Raw genomic sequence first — 23,909 nt, forward strand, 5'->3', positions numbered from 1 at the left:
ATTCAATGCACATGAACCCCCATTACTGTGTCATCTGCTGTTAGTACTCTCTAAGTGTAAATGCACCAGTTATTTAGACATGTCAATGGCTACTTATCTGCTTGCACTAAAAAAAAAAAACAAAACTCTAGCTGGAAAGCACACTATGCAGCTAAATTTGTCAAAGACAAAATATTGCACAACTGCTTGGCTTGCTCATCCCATAATATACAGCTTGGGGATGTTCTGTGTATATATATTTTGCTGTGCTAGCCATTTTCTAAATTGCCATGTATGTTCCTTGTCATTCATTTATGATAAATGTCTTGCTTGGTTGCTAAAGGATGCATAAAGACTAGCACAGCAAGTAATTTTGAGAGAAGCAGGGAGCACAAATGAAAAACCTAGTCCTGAGAGTCAGAAATAATAATGTGACATATTACAGCTGCTGCAATGAAAAACAAATGTCATACATTTTTGTCACAGGCAGCACTACTTGTGTTGAATCATCAGCCCAAACTGATATAGTGTAATAATGGAAGAGGATGACACCTTCTTCCCCCTGGAGTTTTTGGGGAAATCCCCCCTTAGTGTGGAAGAAACCCAAGGAATTGGGGGGAAGCGGGTTATTCATGCCACCACTGTCAATACTAGGTAACGGAAAGACTGCATGAGTCTGCTGCCTGACACCATCTGAGATTGGCAAGTATAAAGCTGAAGAAGGAAGCCACAGGGACAATAGCCATGCAGGAAAAATCACAGTGGTGAGGGAAGGGAGACAGAGAGAAAAACCCAGATATCCCAACACAGAGAGAGACACAGCAGAGTATGGAAGGAGACACAAGTAGGGGGCGGGCAGGAAACACTAACACATCATTAGAAAGGGCTGAGACAAAGGGATTTTCATGAGAGAAGGGGGGGACAATCAAACACAGCCATACGCAGGGTGGATCTGAAGGGCATGATAATTCCTTCTCCTGGAATACCATGAGAAAGGCTATCAAGCCCGTAGAAGGCATCATCCTCACAACAGAATGTCCTCCAACCTAATCTGGCAAAATTGTTGTCATGAGGTGATTTTACCACACCAATTTCACACAACAAATACTTTGCTGAAATAGGAAAAACACAGTCCTGTGGGACTGACTGTGTAATTTGTGTAGTTACAGCCTGAGTCAAAAGTCAATTTCATCAGTATAAGATGAAATAGACAGAGGTATATTTACAGCTCCTAGTACATATGAAACCAAACTTATTTAGAACTGCTTTAGAACCTTGCACGTCTACTGTTGAATAATTCCACCCCATTCATGAAGTCTCACCATATTCATGATGGCTAGGTATGCAAGTAGGCAAGAGAATTGGCTCTTCCCACATGGTGATTATAATCAAAGGAGTAACTTGCAGGATAATTTCCTTGGATAAAAATCAGTCCATGGGACTTGTGGTAACCATGAATACAGAATGGCCCCAAGATCTGATTAAACAGAGAACTCTAGAATTTAATAGTGTTTAAATATTGCTTTTGAAAGTGCTGTGCGGCCCAACCACTCCTTCACAATTTCCAGTAAGAGTCACGTTTAGCTGACTTTTTGCCAATACATTCCCTTGCTGAAGTAAAAGACTGTGCCAAATGAATAAATTAATGGCAAGTCCTGTAATAATTCTAATGAAATGTTAAACAAAACCACCATTCCAAAATCTGTACATTTTTTATTTAAATTATATGCCTATAGAATAGTCTTGTCCTTAACCAAAAAGAAGAAAAGAATCCAAAGTTGAGATTCAAACAGCAGTTTGAGAGCACAGTGGAGAAAGATGCAAAATTTCAGCAATTCAGTTATCTTTGAGGAAGAATGCTGCAAACTAAGGGTGAATAACCTGTTCATCTAATGAGAATCAAATATTCAAACACTCCCCTACAGTGGAACCTTATTTATTTATTTATTTATTTATTTATTTATTTATTTATTTATTTATAAAAAGCAACCTTCTAACAAGAAAAAAAATATGACCCAACTCTCCTAGAGATCTGCACTTTTGATAATTCTAAAGGTTGTGACATTACGGATCCTTTAAGACACTGCAAACTCACATTTAGAGCCTGTGAACAGATCATACCCTAAGATTACTTTTACATGGGATTTGCACTGAAACTTGAAATTTGAGTTTTACCTGTGCCTTTTGGGCTTAACCAAAGTCAAAACATGGCATTAGAACTAGGAATAGGTAAGGAATGATAGTGTTGACTAAAAATGGCCTGCAAGAAATCAAGTGTGCAACATCCAAAATGAGTTGGTTAGCTAAGTAGTACAGTGGTGCCCCGCAAGATGAATGCCTCGCAAGACGGAAAACTCGCTAGACGAAAGAGTTTTCCGTTTTGGAGGTGCTTCGCAAAACGAATTTCCTATGGGCTTGCTTCGCAAGACGACAATGTCTTGCGAGTTCCTGCTGTTTTTCCCCCCTTCCCCCCCTTTTTCTAAGCCACTAAGCCGCTTATCAGCTGATCCGATCAGCAGATAAGCCGCTAAAAGCCGCTAATAGCGCTAAGCCGCTTATCAGCTGATCCGATCAGCAGATAAGCCGCTAAAAGCCTCTAAAAGCCGCTAATAGCGCTAATCCGCTAATCCTTCAATGGGCTTGCTTCGCAAGACGAAAAAAAACCGCTAGACAAAGAGAATCACAGAACGGATTCTTTTCATCTTGCGAGGCACCACTGTACTAAAGCTATCAAGCCTAGAAGCCAGGTATTACTGAAAAGTTCATGAAGAAGGGATACTGGCACCTGCTGCTGTAGAAATGAGGATTATGGGGTTATGTAGGATAGGTAAAGTAGTAATACAGTGAAGTTTGATCTACTATGGCCAATGGTTGTACAGCTCAACCAGCACAGAGTGTCCCTTACTCATGGTTTGCATAAGAAGTCGCATCATTTAAATCAACTAATTTAATTATTTTGATTTAAATCCACAGCCAGGCCTATGTCACATGATCCGCTGCAAAGAATGGAAACCAGCACTTTGATCATCAGAGCCCATAAAAGTTAAGGAAAAATGATTTTGCACATGTTATATGCACAGAATGTCAGCACAACTAAAATTTGAACACCTAAACAGATGTAAAAATCTCAAATCTGATTGGTGTCAAAGAATAATAACATTAAAGCTATAATATAGTCTCATGCGTATGAATAGTACGCATTTAAGAAAAGGGTACGAGAGTAAGTGTGTGTGTCTTATATCAACTGAAGGCCAAAGTACATGTTATACACAGCCATGTGTATTTTTATATGACATTTTCTTTAATAATAACAATAATGGGGGTGGGGGTTGGAATCCAGAGACCAGCCTCTAAGACTGTGAGTTTCTCCATGGAGGGACATAATGGGAGAGGCTTCTTAACCCTTTTTCTTCTGGTCACTTGCCCACTCCCCCCCCCTTCAAAGAAAACCCCTGTTTTTCATCCAGGAGGCTTTCTGTTTAAAAGAAGAAAATGCTGGAGAAAAGATACACATGGCTGCATATAATGTATACTTTGGCCTTGATTCAAGGGAAGTAAAACAGAGAAACTTTGTTAAAAATATGATAGTTACATTTTATGCAGTCCTGCTTAAAATAACTCTGCATTTTTGTCCTTTTATGAAATAATAGATATAATAAATGAGATATTGTATACTTTTGTGCTTTTATGAAAGAATAGATATAATAAATGAGATATTGTATACTTAAAAATTGGAAACTGAAACTGTGATCAATTTATGATGTTACTTCCCACTGCAGAGTAAATGCCACAGTGTGGAACCATAGTAAAGCTTAGGTCTTCTGTCTGAAAATTTTTGAACCCTCTCAGTTAAGCATGAACTATGTGGTAAGAATTCCAGGCCAAAGATCATAAGATTTCTACTCATGAGCAATTTTATTTTACTTTTTATGTTCCATGGAGCATGCTTGATTGAGCCATCTGGTTTTTAACTAAACATGCCCTTTGTGCTATGGGCAGCAATCGTCTATATCACTCAATGCTTAAGGCATACTATCATATGTTGAGGATGGAAATTACTAATTCTGTCTCAAGTGAGAGGAAGGCAACAGTTCTGCAAAATGGCTTTTGTGTATCTTTTAATCTTTATTAGTCTATGAACACAAATCAACAGTATATTTTTCCTTGTTAACTTTTTAAAAAACAGTCTTTGTGTGGCACTCTGAAGCCTCCTTGGTTGCCTGCACTTTCTAGAATATCCATGGAGGATGTCAAAGCATAGGCAGCCAGGAAGTCTGCTTGTGGAATTCCTGAGAGAAGCGCAATTATTATTACAATTAAGTTAAAAGGAATGCTCATGAGGAGTTCATGATGTAATGTCCTTCCACAGGCATTCCCTGATTTAAATCATATATGATTTGTGCTGTATTTGTGATGTTCTATTATGTTATTGTTATTTATTGTCTCTAAGCCGCTTTGTGATTCATTCAAATGAAAAGTGGCATAGAAATATACCGTATTTTTCCATGTATAAGACTATGTTTTCTTCCTAAGAAATAATGTCCAAAATTTGGGGGCGTCTTATACGTGGGGGCCATCTCCCCCCATTTTTTTAAATTGGAGTCCCCCAAAATAGGGGGTGTCTTATACATGGGGGCGTCTTGTAGAAGGAAAAATACGGTAATAAATCAATAAATCAAATCATATTCTAGGAACCAAGGGTAGCTGCAATACCAGGCAAGGACTTTGTTTTGTTTTGTTTTTTGTTTTAAGTTAGCAAGGAAGAGCACACCTTGTAACGTTACTAAGTACTAAACCTCATCACTCACATAAATTTCTGACTCCCTCCATCCCATGGAAAGAAGCTAGAGCAACAACTGCCTCTCTTGGGGTGGAGGGTGGGGAGCAAAGTAATACCTGAAATGTATGGGCCTGGGTATGGCACAACTCTAGTATTGATTCCAGCTGCTGAAACTGTGTGCTGTTCAGGATTGTTTTATAGCACTGGAACAGCAATCCTTCACCTATAGACTTAAGTATGCATCATATGTTTGGTTTTTTTAAAAGCTCTATACAAGCCTTCTGTGTAGCTTGTAGGGAACCTGCAACATGTAATGATTGAACATTTGTTTATTTGTTCATTCATTTATTCATGTATGTACATGTGAGCAAATATCTCATCAGTCATGAATTCCCTAAAGCAGGTACGCCCTGATTCTACGCAGTGAAAAGCTCCACATGCACAACCATCTCTCCGTGTGATTTACGTATGGTTTTCCCACAAATCCCTACAGAATAGTGCCTTCCAGGAACTTGGCAACATGTGAAATGATCCTTATTTGGTTGTGTAGCGCATAGGGTCTGGCCATTACACATAATGACAGATCCCTATGTTCTACAGCACTCTGGCAATGGAATTCATCAGAAATGAATGCCTCATCTCATTCTGGTTTTCTTCAATGTAAATTAAGTGTTTTACATAGTATAGTAAGAATAGCTATGTTTTCCTCCACCAACTTTTTGCCATTCTGCACGAGTAAACTTATTGCAGCTCATCATTATAAATATATGAACTTGAACTGCATTTTATAAAGTTTTTAAGAATTGCAAAAAAGAAAAACATGCCATCTCTTCTTAATTAGTCCTCCTTGAGTTCAGAATCATTCAACAGTGTAAAATACACAAATAAAATCAATTACCGGGAAGTCACAGCTTGCATAAATTCGTCAAGAAGATCATCATAAGCTTGGCCTCTGATTCGTTTATGTCTCAACCCAATATACAAAGGATCTTTTAGCAACTCCTGTTAAAAAAGAAAATAAAAACCAATAAGGTAAGTATATCAGACAAGTTAACATTTGAGTGTTTCTAATCCAAAAACAAAGACTGTATTGGCATCTCTAAACTGGAAATTAAGGGCACAATTCTATGGTCCTAGGGAAGTTGTCCCAGAGGTCATAGAATTTTGTGGATCTCCTTTTTCATGGATAGAGAAGGAATTATGTGGGAAGAGCAAGAGGACCATCCACAAAGGCTTCCTTCTTGCAGCAACAGAAACCTCCATGGCTGCCCCACCTTAGATATCAATGTTACAACAGCAGAAAGAAGATGTTTCAGAGCGCTGGAAGAAAAGTATGCCAGCCCTGGGGTGAGCCCTTGGGCACTGCAGCCAATGGAGGGGGGATTTTGAATAAAGGAAAATTGCCCCTCCACACCCTCCTTCTGCCCTGCCAGCACAAACTAAACAGAGGTTTGGATCGGGCAGATTGTCTGCCTTTAACTCTTCCTCCCCTATCCAAGTAGGATTGCTTTGCCTAACTGGTTTATAGTCACATCCTTCCAGAGAATCATGGGGAGAGACTGATCTCTAATAAGAATTCTCAGCACCTCATCAAACTACAGTTCCCAAGATTCTTTGTGAGAGGTTTTGAAAGTAAAAAACTGATACAGGTTTGTAGAGTAGATATGCCTGTAGCATGAGAATGAACAAGATTAGAATACAGATACATACATATATTTATTAGCCCATAAAGGCGAAATTACTGAAAGCATAATGTGTGGGATCATTTTCTGCCATTCTTAGATGATGAAGTAAAAGTTAAATTCACAAAATTATAAAGTCAAATTTTGTAGATCAGAAACGCCTTTCAAATAGTGATAGAGGAAGGAAAAAATGAAGATCCCAATTACAGAGTACATATTATGTTCTTGCTTCAGCATAACGGCTGGCTTTGAGTTGCAGATGTCAAATCATACCTTATAATTTACAGATCCCAATATGTGCAGTACCCATAGCATTAAAAAAAAACACAACCCAAGCACTTATCTGCTCACGTCAAAACTGAGCTAAAGTCAAAACTGAGCTAATGTTCATGAAAAGAACATTCCAAGAAGCCAATGCATTTTCTGTTCTGGCATTTTTACTGTTATTGAAGCCTAACCATCAGCAAGTATGGATTCATTATAGCTATTTCAAACATCACTTCCAACTTCATGAACAAGTTGGCGACAATCTCTTCCCATTGCAGTGATACACTCTGCCTTTCAGAAAAATAGCAAGGGGTCATTTTCATCATCCAGACTGCAACTGGCCAAGTTGTGTATCAGTGCTGCCCTCAGGCTACCAATAAATATTCCCATGGCAGCAGAGAGCAAGGTGCAGGTGCAAACCTTCAACCTACCTTCTCCACAACTTAGCAAAACTGCCGTGTTGGGTACCAGGCTAACATGCAATGATCTGCCCTTCATTTCTGAAGCCACTGCAAGGGCTAGAATGCAGTAAGACTTGGGGAATTCCTGTTCAAGCAGGGCAAGGAGCTGTGCTTTATTCTAGGGGTACTCAAGGGTACACAGTACCAGCACCTTGTTTTTCTAAAAGAAAAGCACTGGCTAAAAGTGTGGCACTTACTTGAATAATTTCATGGTGAGTTCCAGAATCCTGTTTTTCTAGTAGAAAAGCACTTATAAGGAGGCTGTCCCACGAGGAGCGTGGAACTAACAGGCTAAATCTGTAGGTATATCATGGAGCTGTTGCACCAGCAATAAGCTGTCCGCAACAAGTCTTGCTTGTCCCTCTTTCAAAAAGTGATCCAGAGAATAATCTGGCTATACTATTTACTATTTACTACTATACTATTTAACAATGAAAAATAACCTGTCCCTTAAATACGACAAGTCAGTTTAAGAAGACACAAATCTGTATTCTGTCCCTGTTCATAGTCTCAGTATTCATGGCAGTATCTGTTGCTCCAGTAGTCAGTACAGTGGTACCTCGCAAGACGAATGCCTCGCAAGACAAAAAACTCGCAAGACGAAGGGGTTTTTTGTTTTTTGAGCTGCTTCACAAGACGATTTTCCCTATGGGCTTGTTTCGCAAGACGGAAACGTCTTGCAAGTTTGTTTCCTTTTTCTTAACACCGTTAATACAGTTGCGACTTGACTTCGAGGAGCAACTGATAGAACCTGTGGTAGCCTTTTTTGAGGTTTTTAAAGACTTTGGTGATTTTTGAAGCTTTTCCAAAACTTTCCCGACACCGTGCTTCGCAAGACGAAAAAAATCGCAAGACGACAAAACTCGCGGAACGAATTAATTTTGTCTTGCGGGGCACCACTGTACAGGATAAAGTATGGAGTAAGGTCCCCCCCCTTTTTTGAGTATTCCAATACATTGTCTTTAATAAATTTGCTTGTCAGAGAGCTAAAGCTGCAGCCAACTAGCAGCTACTATTTCAAATCAAGACTTTAGGATAGCTATAACAAAGGCCCTCTTTCTATTGCTCTATTTTAAAGTTGAATAACTGAAAATATATGGCACACTTTAAACTAAAACACACAGATGGTTTGAACAGTGAATCTTGATAGTAGAAACCTGAGCAAAATATTGTCAAAATATACTTCTTCTTCTGAACCAATATCATGGATTTACAAGGTCACAGAACTCTGATATACAATCCTATGCCAACAATATCAAATACTCATGTTTCCTCACTATCTCATACTACTTAGATTCACAATTCCCACTGTATGAGTTGGGATTTCAATGCAGTATCTTCTCTAAGCAAGTATCCCACCCCACTCCAGAGGTTTGCTGTTGCATCTCACCTGGTAGCAGCTGACATGACCTCACGGGGGCAGATTTACCTAACCTAGCAATGTTCTATATGTTCCTGGTTCTTGGCGCTGTCTAAGTAGTAGCAGCAGCAGCAGCAACAACAACAACAAAGACACTCATGGTGTCAATGCTAATTAGGTCAGACAGCCCCAGGTTCCAACTATTCCTACTACTGAACTACAAACTTTAGTCCCTTTTCTTCCCATGTTGCTTCTCTAGTGGTCTATTTTTCTAGAGAAAGAACAAAATGCACTGAAGCCAAGTTTCATAAAGCTCCAGGAAAGCATTTAGGAAATGTGCTCATTTATTCACACTAAAGTGTTGACAACTTTCTGGTGTCAGACTCTAAAAGCTAAACTTATAAACATTTCATGAATAGCAGACCCATTGATTTCAGTGGTCCAAATCCTAAATAGTTTCTGTAACCAATAGAACTGTGAGTGATTTTAGGATGGCCAGCTTACGGTCCAGCTGAGACTCCTGCCAGGTATAAGTACTTTGATAAGTAGTTGGACTTGAATTTAGTAGTGGAGACTTCCAACATTTACTGTACATTGCCTGTAAAGTACTGCCAAAGTAATTGAAGCAACATGAGTACTCTTGCTGTTTCTGTGGAAAACCTGAGAACACAAGTCCCCTTTGAATCTTCTCATGAAAGCTGCCAATATGTTTCAGAGTTGTGCTGATGTGAAGCTAACTTTCCAATGCCCACTGCAAGCCTGTGGCTCAAAATAGGCCCAACTTCCAAATCTTTACAGCCATCTATCTGCACACCTAACATTGTATTACATCTTGAGTTGCTTCTCAAAATCTGAGGGTTCTGGCACATTAGTACAGCAACCCAACTAACCAAAATCTAAATAATTTTGCTGCACGCTAGATGCTCCTGGGCAGGCACATTTCATTCACAATCTTGCTGCAATGATGACACAATGAAGTGCCTTATCTGTTGGAGAGCTTGGAATGAGCCATGCACATAGCAGGCTATCCAGGTTTCTATGCATGCTGTGAGCTACACCATGCAGACTGGGCATAGCCCACCACAACCATATGTTCCCTATGTCCACCACATATACACAGTCTGGGCAGATGTCAAGATGCTCTCATGCTCACATGCCTCACTCAGATTTCTGTTAGGAATACAGTAGTATGGGTATCTTTCACTACTACATGAACTCTCATTCATGTAGGGCAGATTTGTAAAAAAATTGCCTTATATACATCATGAAGATCAGAGCCCAAGACAAAAATGTCACCAGCTCATGCTGAGGAGTTCAATACAGATTGAGCCCACCGACCACTGTCTGACTCAAGGTGACTTGATTCTTTCTAGGAATTCACTAGTCTAAGGCAAGTACTGGACATGACACATGGGTGTGTTTCCTGTGTGAAACACATTTCCTTTACTCTAATTACATTCCATTTACAGCCCAGGTGGAGCTTGCTAGCTCAGGGAGTAGGTGTGGGTAACATGCCTTGTCAAGCCCAGATAATGCAATCAACATGCAAGGTATAAAAGTAAAGCAGAGCAGGTGGCCATGGAAGAAATTCTGATAATATATTAATTTTATGATGTAGATTTACACAAGTTGTGTTCCTCGAAAGTAAACTATCTTTTGGTCAATGTTGCTTTAAAACATCAGGATCTGTTGCTACTGAATTTGACTTTTCCATTCAGAGATCTGCAGTTTCAGTTATTTGCCCATTTCTGTTTGATCACTTTTTATATGATTTAGCAGCAGTGCGCTGTAAGTTACATTAGACTTACAGTAGTTGAGAAGTTGAAAGCTATGAATTCATAGGACATACTTTGATGCTTTAAAAAAAAAAGGCAAACCAAAACCTGCTCAAAGACTGTTTTCAGTGCTACATTTTTGCTCATAAAAGGCTGGCTGTTATAGTAGAGTTAACATGAAACTGATACATGTGCATGTTGTTTAATCTAGATTTATCACTAAGCTTCTAAGTTCCCGATACCCCTGAGCTAAAAGAAATACAGAAATTGCCATTTACTGCATTACAGTTGTGAATGTTTGAGAGCATCAAAAATAAGAGATTAATAAACATCAAGAAGAATTTGTAAAATCTCTGGCAGTTTACTGAAAATAATCCGTTGCCAAGTTAGCAGCTAACAAAGTAAGTCAGCCAAAGGTCTTCTATGTTAGAAACAAATAGTATTAGCATAATGTAGATAATGCAGCTGAAAGCTAGAAACCGCCTACCAATTTTGTCATTATGCTGGCATGTGGCAAGTATAAATAACTATTCCTAAACAGTAGCCTGGTCTGCACACACAGATGAATTAAATGGGGCCTTACAGTTGTTCATCCACAGCTAGCACCTAAACAGCAGACTGAGCAGGCGCACAGGATAGCTGGCTGAAGCCTTTTCTATTATTATGAGATTATTATAATAATTATAATAATTATTATTATATTACTATTTAAATTACAGTAATTATTTCTGAATTTATATCTATACAGAAATTAGCAGATGTGAATTTTATGCACCTTTGTGTCCCCCTTTGTGCTGATTTTCTAGTGATGCATTTTTGTCTTTTGGGGTGATGCATGAATAGCCACTCTATCTGAAGCTGTGCTGGTTTTCTATTTGCAGTAGGTTTCTATCAACAAACATTCACAGTGTTATCTGCCACCTGAAGTCTGAAATGGCATAATCTATTATACCACCTTAGTAGTCTATCACTTCAGTCTGCTCCATATGAAGCCTCAAATGCAGTGATAATATGTTGCTACAGTATTTTGAGAGTTGGTGTGGAACAGTGGCTAAATTTTCAGCATAATCTGGGAAACCCTGGTTGAAATGTCATTTTAGTTATCAACTCAGTACGTGGCTTCTGTCAAGCCACTACTTTCCAAACCTTAGTCCACTAAACCCCCTCTGCAACAGGAGAATACTTTGCACACCTGCTATACACATTGTTGATATACTGCGTCTGCTATTGCTATATAAATGACAAGTTGTATTAGTTAAAAAGTATAGAAACCTCCTGGATCATAGTTTTTGCTCTAGTATGTTTTTTCTACAAAAACTATATGCTTTCCATTTTATTCCACTTGTATTTCATACAAAGAGGACGATTTTCAAAGGGAAGGAATGGTCTCTTGGGTGAAAACTGCTTAAAAGGATTTGAAGTATGTTATTTATTATTTTTGTTCTTGTTTATTTTAACAGCATTTATATACTGCCTGATTATAATAAAACCTCAAAGTGGTTTATAAAAAAAAGACAACAAAATTATCAGAAAAAATAGTTAAAACAAGTATTTGAAATGTTCAAAAGCAATTAAAATGAGTAAAAAGCTAAAACCAGATTAAAATACGTGGCAGCTTGTAGCATGTATCTGGTTCTTCATTTTAGAGGTCCCCATGATAGGTTCCTGCTTCCCATCTCTAGAATACTGCAGTGTCTGTGCATGGAACTGGTCCAGTGACACCTCATATTACAGCAGCCTTCTGCTGTTTATCATTTTGAAGGCTCCTCAATATAAAATGCTTCCAGCAGCCACATCTAGTAGTTCGCTTAAGCTAAAAGCATTGTGTTAAACAGACCTAACAAAATACTTGCTACACCTACAAACAAGAGCATGGGAAGTGGCATATCCATACCAATCCACAGCTATACCTGCACTTTATTTCAAAACGGCACCATCTCAGTCATGCATACAGATATGAGTATCACGGTACAAGTCCTACAATGAGAGGAAGCGATAACAGTGCATTGACTTGGTAATATTCACACATGTTTTATTTGCCACATTTCAAGAACATGTAGATTCTTTATAAATATCGTCTTGTTTAAATAAAACACAAAGCCAGCAATCTCAGAGGGGTGTGTGTGTGTGTGTGTGTGTGTGTGTGTGTGTGTGTGTGTGTGAAAGAGAGAGAGAGAGAGAGAGAGAGAGAGAGAGAGAGAGAGAAAAGACATCAGGGAAGCATTTAAAGTCTACATTTCCCTCCTGCACACATGTGTAATAAAACACATTCCAGGTAATATGTGCACTGGCGTTTCCATGTGCTATTTTACTCAGTACATTCACAATTGGATAACACTCATTGTAATTTTATATCCTTTGATTTTTCTTCTTCTTTGGAACGATTCACTCTTGGGTTTATGAACACTCTGACCTAATTCAATGTAAAAAATATATTTGGATATACATGGTATGAAGACTGTATTACATTAAGAAGTTCCAAATTTTGTGAAGTTTAATTTATATAAATTATACATTATTTTCTAAAGAAAATAACAGCTATCTTTAACATCAATTTTATCTGTCAGTCCCATGAGGAATCAACAGTAGAGTGCATTTGACATCACCATGAACTACAGTTAATGGTTTACCATAAATGTGCTTATTGCACCCACTTTGCTCCTGTCTCCTAGCGCACAGGAGAAGCAAACCACAATCCAAAATTGGGGTCGTTGTTTACTTGACTCAGCTAGTGAGGGGTCTTGGAGGGTGGCATCTTAATACTTCAATCCTAGCGCAGTGGGTGAAGGAGCTTCTTCTTCTTTGGCGATCACTCGTAGCCAAGTAAGATTGTCTTCCATGAACACAGTCTTTACAGTGACTTTTAGGAAGTCTTTAGATTGCACCAGGCATCCTATTGGGGAGACTCAAGTTTTCTGAGTGCATGTTCTGGAAGTTGGGCAACAGGGGCAGTACAGAATTCCTATTGGTGTACTGACCTCCCCGCTGCACCACGGATTCCCTGCCTGAGCTGCTTTAGGTCGTGGTGGTTGTTCTCCTGGTTTGGTTGTCCTAGGGAATTTTAACATCCATGCCGACACCACCTTACAAGGACCCGCTTGGGACTTCTTGGAAAGAATGGCCTCCATGGGGCTGTCCCTGAGTAAGTTTGGCCCGATCCACAGCCTCAGACATGCCTTAGACCTGGTGTTCAGCTTTATGGACATGGGTGATCTGACATTAAGTAAAAATGAAACACAATAAGTGCCATGATCAGATCACTTCCTGGAGCAACTAGATTTCTCCGAGACCCTTCTTATTCACAGGGAGGTGGGACGGATTCAGATGGTCCACCTCGAACAGTTAATGGATCCAAATGCTTTCCAGAGAGTGGTTGGGGATGTTTTATCCTATGTTGTTTGCCTCTCAGCTGATTCCCTTGTGGCCCGCTGGAATACAGAGTTTGCCAGGGCTATTTACTGTCTGGCTCTGAAGTGCCCTCTCCAATTGCATGGAGTCCTGATGGCCCTGTGGTTTACCCCCGAGCTGAGGGAGATGAAAAAATCGCTGAGATGGCTAGAGCACCAGTGGCGGAAAACTCATTCTGAATCCGACCAAACATGGGTTAGAGCTCAATGTTGAGCCTTCCAAGAACATCTTCTTCGCCGCATCTATTGCATCTGCAGAAAACAGCAGCAGGAGACTCTTTCAGGTGGCTCACAATCTAATGGAGCCACCTTTGCCTGATGAGGACCCTAAGATTTCCTGCAATGATTTTGCAAACTTCTTTGCAGTTAAAGTTGCTCAGATTCGGAAAGAGGTAGACTGTGGGAGTAGGGCTGGGGTGGGAGAAGTGCTAGAGTCCTGACTAGTCAAGTTGCATGGGATCAAATCTAATCTGTTACCTCCAAGGACACGGACAGGCTGCTTTGAGGAGTGAAACTGACCACCTGTCTCCTTGACCCTTACCCACCCTGGCTCATAAAAGTGAGCTGAGAAAGGCTCAGCAATGGGCTCCACAGGATGATGAATGCTTCCCTCTATGTGGGAGTCTTCCCAGACCTGCTGAAAGAAGCAGCTTCTTAAAAAAAATATCTTTAGACCTGCCAACTATTGCCCCGTCTCAAATCTTCCATTCTTGGGCAAGGTGGTTATGTGGGCGATTGCTGAACAATACCAGGCATGCTTGGAGGATGCCAACCATTTGGATCCCTTCCCATCACGATTCAAGCCTCATTATGGGACTGAAACTGCCTTGGTTGCGCTGGTCGATGATCTCCAGTGGGCTAGGGACAAAGGTGGAAGAAAGCTGTTTCCTAGTTCTGCTGGATCTCCCAGTGGCTTTTGATACCGTTGACCATGGTATTATTCTGGACCAGCCAGAAGGGTTGGGAGTTGAAGGCACTGTTATACAGTGGTTCTGCTCCTTCCTCCTAGGTCGTGTCCAAAAAGTGATGTTGGGGGATGAGTGTTCAGTCCCCTGGGCTTTCACATGTGGGATACCTCAGGGTTCCATCCTCTCCCCCATGCTTTTCAACATCTATATGAAGCCGCTGGGAGAGAACATCAGGGGGTTTAGGCTTGGTGTTCACCAGTATGCAGATGATACCCAGGTCTACTTCTCTCTTAAACTGAAACCAGTGAAGGCAGTGAATGTCCTATGTGAGTGTCTGGCAGCGGTTGGGGGATGGATGGAGGTTAATGGATTGAGGTTGAATCCTTATAAGACAGAAGTACTATTTTGGGAGGACAAGGTGTGGGGAGATAAGGAGATAAAGAACTACATAACTTCTGGAAGACATCTGAAGGCAGCTTTTGGAAGATATCCTGTACCGGGAAGTTTTTAATATCTGATATTTTACTATGTTTTTTATATGCTGTAAGCCTCCCAGAGTGGCTGGGGAAACCCAGCCAGATGGGTGGAGTATAAATAATGATATTATTATTATTATTATTATTATTATTATTATTATTATTATTATTACTACTACTACTACTACTACTACCACAGGTGTCTGAGTTATAAAGTCCTAAGTTTGAAAAATACACATGCATCCTCTTACTTGAGATGATTGTCTACAAGACTACTATCCCTCAACTGCCTTCTGACCAAAACACCCAAGTTCAATCAAAATTGTTGGCTGAACATGCCCACTTGGCATCCCATTTGATTGTAGAGTTATTTGGCCGTAATGCAATAACTCTTCCAACTGAGATACTGGAATGAAATTTGGTATGCTGAGTCCCATTGCAACTCTTATGTTTTAAATTCTAATACTAGCTCAGCCTCCAAGAAAGAGGTAATACTACCAAAACCTCTCCCCTTGAGCACAGAGATGTCAAAAAGAAATTCTCCATTTGATCCCTATACTAATTTTCAAGGCAAGAAGAGAAGACAAAAAGTTGTTTGCAATGCAGTATTTGAAGCAAGGCAGTGCTTTGCATAACCCTTATGACTTGGGAGTAGAAAAAGAATACTGCATTACACCTGAATCTTTAAGTCCCTTGTGGTTAGGTTTTTCTTCACGTTATCCTAGGGTGAAAGGAGAACAGGTGCACAGTTGCTACCTGGCCTCAAATCTTACTGGCTGCTTCCACACAGAAATACTTTTGATTTGGTGCTTTCGGTCCAAATCCAACATTCATGAAACAGGTCTGGGCTGCCTTTCAAATTTTCACACATAATTATTTTTATTATTTATTATTTATTGAATTTATATACCACCCTATAGCCGGAGGTCTGTTCACACATCCTGTGCAGGAACTAATAATTATGTACATGGAGGCTGGAGGCAGATAAATTGCTCCTCTTATGTAATCTACCACCTAGAGAAGGTGATTCATGTAGGTCCAGCTCTAGCTAGAAGCTCCAGTGCAGAAACATTTTGTTCCTACTAAAATAACAATTATCTGTATGGACTTGTCTGTGGCTTGGGAAGATCTAATAAAATATAATCGGAACCCTGTGAAAGAAACTGTGTAGAAACAGTCTTGAAGCTTGCAGCCTTTGACTAGGAACTAGACAGCTCTGCCTGCCACTGGAAGTTCCATTTCACAGCATAATAAGATTGCAACATTCCAGTTTCAATGAAACACAGTATTTTTAAGAAATGAAAATAGTTTCCATCAGGAAATTCCCAACTAGCTTTAATAAATTCAGTCTCTTATAAGACTATCTGCTTCAGTGACAGCAGGCTAACATACTGTACTGATCTGTTCCCTGTTTCAAATTGAATTCCAAGATTCTCTCTGTCTTAATGGCTGGGAAATCCACTGCATGCAATTTTATATTTTTCCTTATTTTCTGGAACAATGACAGTAAATGGTCAGATCTGTTTTCAAAAGCATTTGATGTTTTTTGCATTCCTTTTCATCACTACATAGTTTAAACCATCCAAAATATTTCATCACATCCCATTTCCACTATTCCCCTTCTACAACTGAGTTTATTAAAATAGCCTTATACAAATCATTTCCATAAGTTTTGCTCTGCAATAATGTACACCATTACCCCACTTTACAGAAATTGCCATGTGCCCAGGCATTCCTAATCATGGGGATTTTTATTTTAATGGATACAATCATGAGGACAGATTTTAAGGTTAAATAACCTTCACAAATGTTATTATTTTCAAGCAAGAGTAATATAATATTACTGCACATATACAGTGGTCTGTATCCGGTAAAATCTTAGTGTGAATAGTTCTTCTGCTTGCGCTAGAGGATGTCTCTGATTTCCACCAACCTTCCTATTTTGTTGAAGGCCCTGATACACCACATTGCATGCCATTCTGGAGGCATTCCACAATCTTCAGGTACAATTTTTTTGGAGTAGCCAAAAGAAACGGCAAGGAAATCCCATTCTGTGAGTAGAACTCCATCTGCAGTTCTTAGGATCCAAACTAGTGTTTCCTAATGTGCCGCTCATAAAATTATAAGGTCACCAGTAATACCAGCAATAGCTGGAAAATTTATTTTCAGTATAGGAACTACATGGATGGAACTAGAGCATAGAATGTAGTGCTGCTGTCACATTATTTGCACAAGACATTCCTTGAGCCTTCCTCTTGTGCCAGGAGCTAAGCCCATCCCAAATACTAATGCACTAAACTATAGCAGGCACACTATGAAGGAGAATTTTGCAGGTGTGCCATCACCAGTCCCAACTTGTCCTTGGCACACTTGACTTTGACAAAACATTGCATCTTCCCTTGTGTTGCGCTCCGTATCCCATGGAGCTTGCTCAGGACACTGCTGCAGCAAAAGCCTCTAAATTTGCATTAGGACAGTGTTCTTCAACATTGGTTTTCCAAATATTATTGGAGTACAACCCCACCAACCCAAGCTGAGGTAAGGCATGATGGGATTTGTAGTTCAACAACATCTGGAGGCCCAAGTTGAAGAACGGCTAGTCTACAAAGACAGACTGACTGCCTGGACTGTAACACAATGTTTAAAATATACATCAGAACTACTGTCATGAAATGAGTGAGATTTTTTTTTTTCTGGGAAAGAATGTTAACCATACCCTTTCAGCTGAACAGGCAAATACTATTCCTTGAAATATATCAAATGTTCATGACAGCATGAAACAACAGTTACCTCATTGTCAGTTCCCACATCAAGCATAACAGGCAGACACTCCTGGGGCTTCATTCCTCCGCATGCTGTGTAAAGTGCTAGTTTACCCACTGGGATGCCCATTCCATAACAACCAAGGTCTCCAAGGCCAAGAATACGTTCTCCATCAGTCACCACAATAGCCTAGAGGGAAAGTAGTACAAGCAGTGTAAAATTGGAAACGTGTCCTAAGCTCTTTTCGTGTCCGTTCGTAAATAGGTTGATTCAAATTAAGAACAGTGGCAAAGCATTCCATACTGCTTTGGTGTGTTACATTTTCTCTAGGGCTGTTATCCGAGCAAACAAATCTTTTGTTTATTGTAACTGCATGAGTCGTAGTTGATTAATGTATCCATTATATTTGCATATGAGAAACAAACAGATGCAAAGGGGGGGGGGAGAGACACTGAGTTACGCAGATCTAGGTCTGGTCCATGTCTTGAAGAGAGATTGTCAGAGAATCCCATGTATGCTGTTCTGAGTTCCATATTAAAGGAAAAAGGTGGGATAGAAATGTCGTAAATAAATGAATTTGCCCTGCCATTCATGGAAGGGTCTTTGATCTAACAGAGATTTCCACAAATGGAAAGGAGAAGGCGATTTTCATCATTTTCCCTTCCTCTTGCAGACCCCTATTCCTGGTCACCTCCACGTTATTCTAGATGGTTCTCTACTCCCCTAGTGCAGATATTGGGGGGGAGGGCACAAGAGGCTGCAGAATCCACTTGCAGAATCCTCCAATAGACAAAAGACGCTTCTGTGAATGGAAGTGGAACCGTTGGTTAAAATTTTTCAGTATTCTTAGGTGGTGCAAATATGTGCTGCAGCAAAGTAATGTTGGAAAAGGTATTCTGGCCAGAATGCCTCTTTTAAAACAGTAGCTGCCATTTGTTTCTACTTCTATTTTTAAAAAACTGCTGCCCAAGTAATTAGTGCAGCATTTTTAATTGAACAGTCGTCCCCCCCAAAAAATCAGATACTCTAATTAAACTGGATAAACTTTAAAAAAACTGTATAAGATGATGTGAACAAGAACATTGCTTAAATATCAGAGAAGCCATTAGACATCGTTACTGGTGAAAAAGAAGGGGACCAGGCACATTAAGGCCCAGGAGATTACAATCTCTATGCTCTTTGCGTACAGCTTTATGTGCTATAGTTTCTTTTAATGAATTTTTCTTCTGTTAAATTCTTGAGGAATGCAGTCATAGTTATTCGGTGCTGCATTCCATATAAAATTTTCTGTTCTATTCTATTCTGGCTCCACAAGGAAACAACATATAAGTTGGAAAGAGGTGTAAGACCCATTGGCTATTGTCACTACCACCTCCCAATAGCCAGAACATGGAAAGATGCACTAATTAATGTAGCTGGAGGCACAAGTGACTTCAGTGGCTAGCAGAACATTTTATAAGCTTTGGCTGGTGTGCCAAGCAGCTACCACTGTGGCCTAGCAACAGTGACCCACATGTTGGTCACCTAAAGACTGGATTACTGTAATATGCTCTATGCACAGCTTCTCTTGAAGCTGGTTCAAACTGAGGTAAGCTAGGCTGCCAAGTGGGGCAACTACTATGATCATATTACACCAGTCTTGAAGGAAATGCACTGGCTGCCAAATTGCTACCAAGCCAAATTGAAGATGACACATATGCCCCTGTACAACAACTTTGTGCCTGGATATCTGAAAGAATGCCCGCTCCCATACATCTCTTCCCATGTGCTGAGATATTCATAGGAGGCTCTGTTGGTTGTACAGCTGCCTGATGAGGCAAATTATGCAGCATCCTGGGAGACGGAGTTTCCCATAGTGATGCCAGGCCTATGGAATTCCCTTCCCTCTAAAATAAGGCAGGCAACAAATTTGATGAGTTTTTAGTGCCTGTTTAACTCATCTTTTCACCCAAGTGTTGCTGGGTCTTAATTCCTTGCTTGGTTCTAACTATTGGCTACAGTGGTTTGCATTTTGTTATGTTTTTCAATATTTTAATACATGGATTTTATTGCATTAGGTGTATATATTATAAACCACTCTGGTATCATTTAGGTGAAGAGTGGTATATAAATATTTTAAATAAACAAACAAATTGTTAGCAAATGTGTAAATTCTACAGTGACCTCAATTCCAACAGTGAAAAGAAAAAAGTGAGGGAGGTCCATGTTAAAGATTTAAGGCATAAAAAAACCACAGTAAAATGACTACTATGGAAACTAGTATTCTGCATAGATCAGTAACTGTGTACTATTCGAGGTGGCCACTTTTTATGAATATTTCATGTGTAGTAGTAAGGGATTTGTGGCAAACTTGTAATAGATTAGATTTTCCATTTACTTCCAATGATTCATAACATACATTTGGATTAATACTTTATTTTTGTTTGGTGGTATTCAAATATACAGTCCTCTACCTACTCACAATCTACACCAGATCATTCTGCTAATCATATAGTTCAGCTCTGGCTTATATTATTATTTTAGTCATCCAGAGACCTGACACATATTACTTGTAGCTAAAGAACCTACCTTGATGACAGCTTCAGGCCATGCTTTAAGCAGTGTTCCAACATGTCCTCGATCATGGGGAGTGATGAAGAGTCCTCTGTAAGAAAATAAGTTAAATTTAAAACTAGCATTTTCAGGCATGAAGCTTTCTATTTTTAAATCATTGGTATCATATGCACACACACATGATGTCACATGCTGGAAACACAAATAACCAAGAACCGAGGATAGGGCTAGGCAGAATTGATTGTCACTGGGGGGGGGGGGTTCCACAGAATATCACTAGAGTCAGAGGATGAATTTAGACACATGTACATCTAGGGTTTTTCTCCCATACCTGAAGAAGTGTGCATGCACACGAAAGCTCATACCAATAACATACTTAGTTGGTCTCTAAGGTGCTACTGGAAGGATTTTTTTTAATTTTGTTTCTCCCATATAAGTGAGTGGTTGGCACTGCTATGTGGTAAAGCTTGACAAAACAAGCAGGGACACTACTGCAGTAAGGTCAATATGCATGGGATAGCCCAGCCTAACAATGTCAGGAATTCTGTAGCGGGGATGTGACTGTGCAGATCACACAGAAATGCATTTCATGTCTACCTGTTCTTCCTATACACATACCCACACATCATGACAATAGGCTACAGACGTAACACAAGTTCCCAACATTCCTTCCCACAGCATGACCAAAAAATGGAACCCAGGATGGGGTTACACAGACTACGGATGGCATGGTTCCCTGTGAATTTCATTGAGTTCCATGGACAACATAAAAGAAACTGTAATCTGAGACATAGCTAAGGCAAGATTTGCTTCTTACTTCAGGCACTGAGATCACCAGAAGAGAAATAGGTTCAGCCCGTACCCCAAAAGTGTACCCCTTTACTTTTACATATGTGAATGGACATCATTTATTCCAATAATGTGCTGAACTTAGGAACAACTTTGCTACAAGAGCAAACCAGCCCATGGCACTTGGTGACATGGAGGAACCCTAAAAAGCAATGCCCCTCTTCTGAAGGGGAGAGCCAATATGATTCTGAAACTTTCTCTCATCCCACAAAAACAGGATTAGAGAGTGGCAAGAAGCAAGGAAGGCAATGCAAAACAGTGAGCAGGGCACAGTTTTGAAAAACAGGCCTAGCCACAACCCTACTCAGCAATAGGTAGGAGGGTCAGAAGCGATAGGGAAAATAAAAGACAATTTATTTTTCTTTCCCCCACCCAAACTGGCATGTATAGCTATGCAATATCATTTAAATTCTTACCTTTCTTTTTAAAAAGTTCACAGATTGCAAATAAGTGTGGCAAATAGAACTCCTAAGAACAATATGGAAATGTGTTCTGTGAATCAAACTAATAACTGTATACATCTGTATACAGGAAAGTTGAAATAGCAAGAGTTCCAACTTTGGAGACTTTTTATCAACATTAAAAACTAACTAAAGTTAAGAGAGATTGTAACACGGTATGCAAAATGCAATGAATTTTATACAACCAGGAAAAAACAAGGGGGCCCCTGCACTGTAATAGAAAAGACCATGGCTTCAGCAAACCTACTGTTTTGATAACAAACTTAACAGATAATTATGTAACAGGATTTATGCATATGGGAAATATGTGGTCCAGTTTAAATGAAGGGGGAAATGTAGGTGATTCATTGTAAAAATATAAACGCTCACACGTATTTCCATAAATTCTACAGTGCAGTAAAAAGCTTTGGCTAACAATGCAATCCAGTATATGACTCCTCAGAAATAAATCCTCTTGATGTCCATGGGACTTACTATTAGGTAAACGAGTACAGCACTGCAGCCTAAATATAACTTTTAGCATGTTTTTTCCAGATACAAAAACCTGAATTTGACCTTATCTTCATTATACAGTATGTATTTTTAAAGCTATTTATATGTGTTTGTCAGGAGTGAGATGGGGGAATGCTGCTGATTCTCTTGCAAACTCTCTGGGTTTTTGATACCAATGACTGTGTCTAGACAGGATCCACTTAAATAGTTCTTAAAGAATTCAAATCTGAAATTGCTGGTCTTCTAACAAAAATACACCCAAGGACTGGAAAGTAATACCAATTTTTAAAAGGGGGTCCATGGAAGTGCTAGCCATTAATATCTTAGCAGGGTAGTAACACTTTTGTTGCTTTTTGTAGGATACTAATATTTGCAGACTTATTTCAGCCTTGTGCCAGAAATGGAGAACCCAAACCATATTAGGCTAAATTCGTGTTCATGACATTCTCATGGGAATATTCCCAGGCATCTTCTTAGACTGTCTAAGTAAGTCACAGCAATAAATACAATTTATCACTACAGCATCATAAGATTTTATTGGGTGTTTAAAATTAAACTTCTCATGACCCCTCCCACCCTGATTTCTAACCCACATTGTAACAATGAAATTATTAGGTTTTTCTAGAATTAAAGGGGGGGGGAATCACACTGCCCAGACACTTCTGAGGTATTATATGAAATACATTGTCCTGCTTCGGGCACCTAAGAAAGATGAATTCAAACCCAAACAAGTATAAAGAAAAACTTTTCTTTTATGTAAAATATGAAATATATCCTCCCAGTAATTGAAAATCTATTTTATGAAAATAGGTTAAAACAATGCAACCCATTTAGCTAGGAAAACGTTCAAGCTGGCAGTAGAATTGAAATGTGCTAGAGATGAGATAATCATTTTAGATACAACATTCCAAGGATCAAGTAAAGAACATTTTAATGTTTGATGCCCATTCATGGATCACTGCCTTACGAAGGGGCTTGAATAACTCAGAGAAGCCATGAGCTATGCCATGCAGGGCCACCCAAGATGAACAGGTCATAGTGGAGAGTTTTGACCAAACTTGATCCACCTGGAGCAGGAACCGGCAAGCCACTCCAGTATCCCTGCCAAGAAAACTCCATGGACAAAGACAACAGGCATATAAAAGTTGTGACGCTGGAAGATGAGCCCCTCAGGTCGGAAGGCGTCCAACATGCTACTGAGGAAGAGCGGAGGACAAGTACAAGTAGATTCAGAGCTGATGAAGCGGCTGGGCCAAAGCCGAAAGGACGCTCAGTTGCGAATATGCCTGGAAGCGAAAGGAAAGTCCAATGCTGTAAAGAAAAATATTGCATAGGAACCTGGAATGTAAGAACCATGAACCTTGGTAAGTTGGATGTGGTCAAAAATGAGATGGCAAGAATAAATATTGACATCCTGGGCATCAGTGAACTAAAATGGACGGGAATGGGTGAATTCAGTTCGGATGACCATCACATCTACTACTGTGGGCAAGAAACCCGTAAAAGAAATGGACTGGCCCTCATAGTCAACAAAAGAGTGGCGAAAGCTGTACTGGGATGTAATCTCAAAAATGATAGAATGATCTTGATACGAATCCAAGGCAGACCTTTTAACATCACAGTAATCCAAGTTTATTCACCAACCACTGGTGCTGAAGAAACTGAAATTGACCAATTCTATGAAGACTTACAACAC

General features: G+C 39.6%; 2 protein-coding genes across 6 annotated transcripts in view; one reads left to right on the plus strand and one right to left on the minus strand.

Annotated features, from left to right (window-relative positions):
* ME1 (malic enzyme 1) overlaps window positions 1–23,909 on the minus strand; it is a 126,495-nt gene that overhangs the window by 57,899 nt on the left and 44,687 nt on the right. For both annotated transcript variants that reach the window (XM_081187364.1, XM_081187363.1), the window contains exons 4-6: window positions 20,427–20,502; window positions 17,886–18,047; window positions 5,658–5,761 (exon numbers count right to left, since the gene is read on the minus strand). In XM_081187364.1, coding sequence (XP_081043490.1) covers window positions 5,658–5,761; window positions 17,886–18,047; window positions 20,427–20,502 — 342 coding nt within the window. The remainder of the gene's footprint in view (window positions 1–5,657; window positions 5,762–17,885; window positions 18,048–20,426; window positions 20,503–23,909) is intronic.
* Window positions 1–23,909, plus strand: part of PRSS35 (serine protease 35) — a 167,217-nt gene that overhangs the window by 53,682 nt on the left and 89,626 nt on the right. The window contains exon 1 of one of the 4 annotated variants that reach the window (XM_081187374.1): window positions 22,146–22,293. The exons of the other annotated variants lie outside the window; for them this stretch is intronic. The gene's annotated coding sequence lies outside the window, so the exon portion shown is untranslated. Of the gene's footprint in view, window positions 1–22,145; window positions 22,294–23,909 lie in introns of those variants that run through there. 4 annotated transcript variants of the gene reach the window in all.

Source organism: Podarcis bocagei (genome assembly GCF_964188305.1).
Source record: "Podarcis bocagei genome assembly, chromosome: 3".
In the NCBI taxonomy this organism is placed as follows: domain Eukaryota; kingdom Metazoa; phylum Chordata; class Lepidosauria; order Squamata; family Lacertidae; genus Podarcis; species Podarcis bocagei.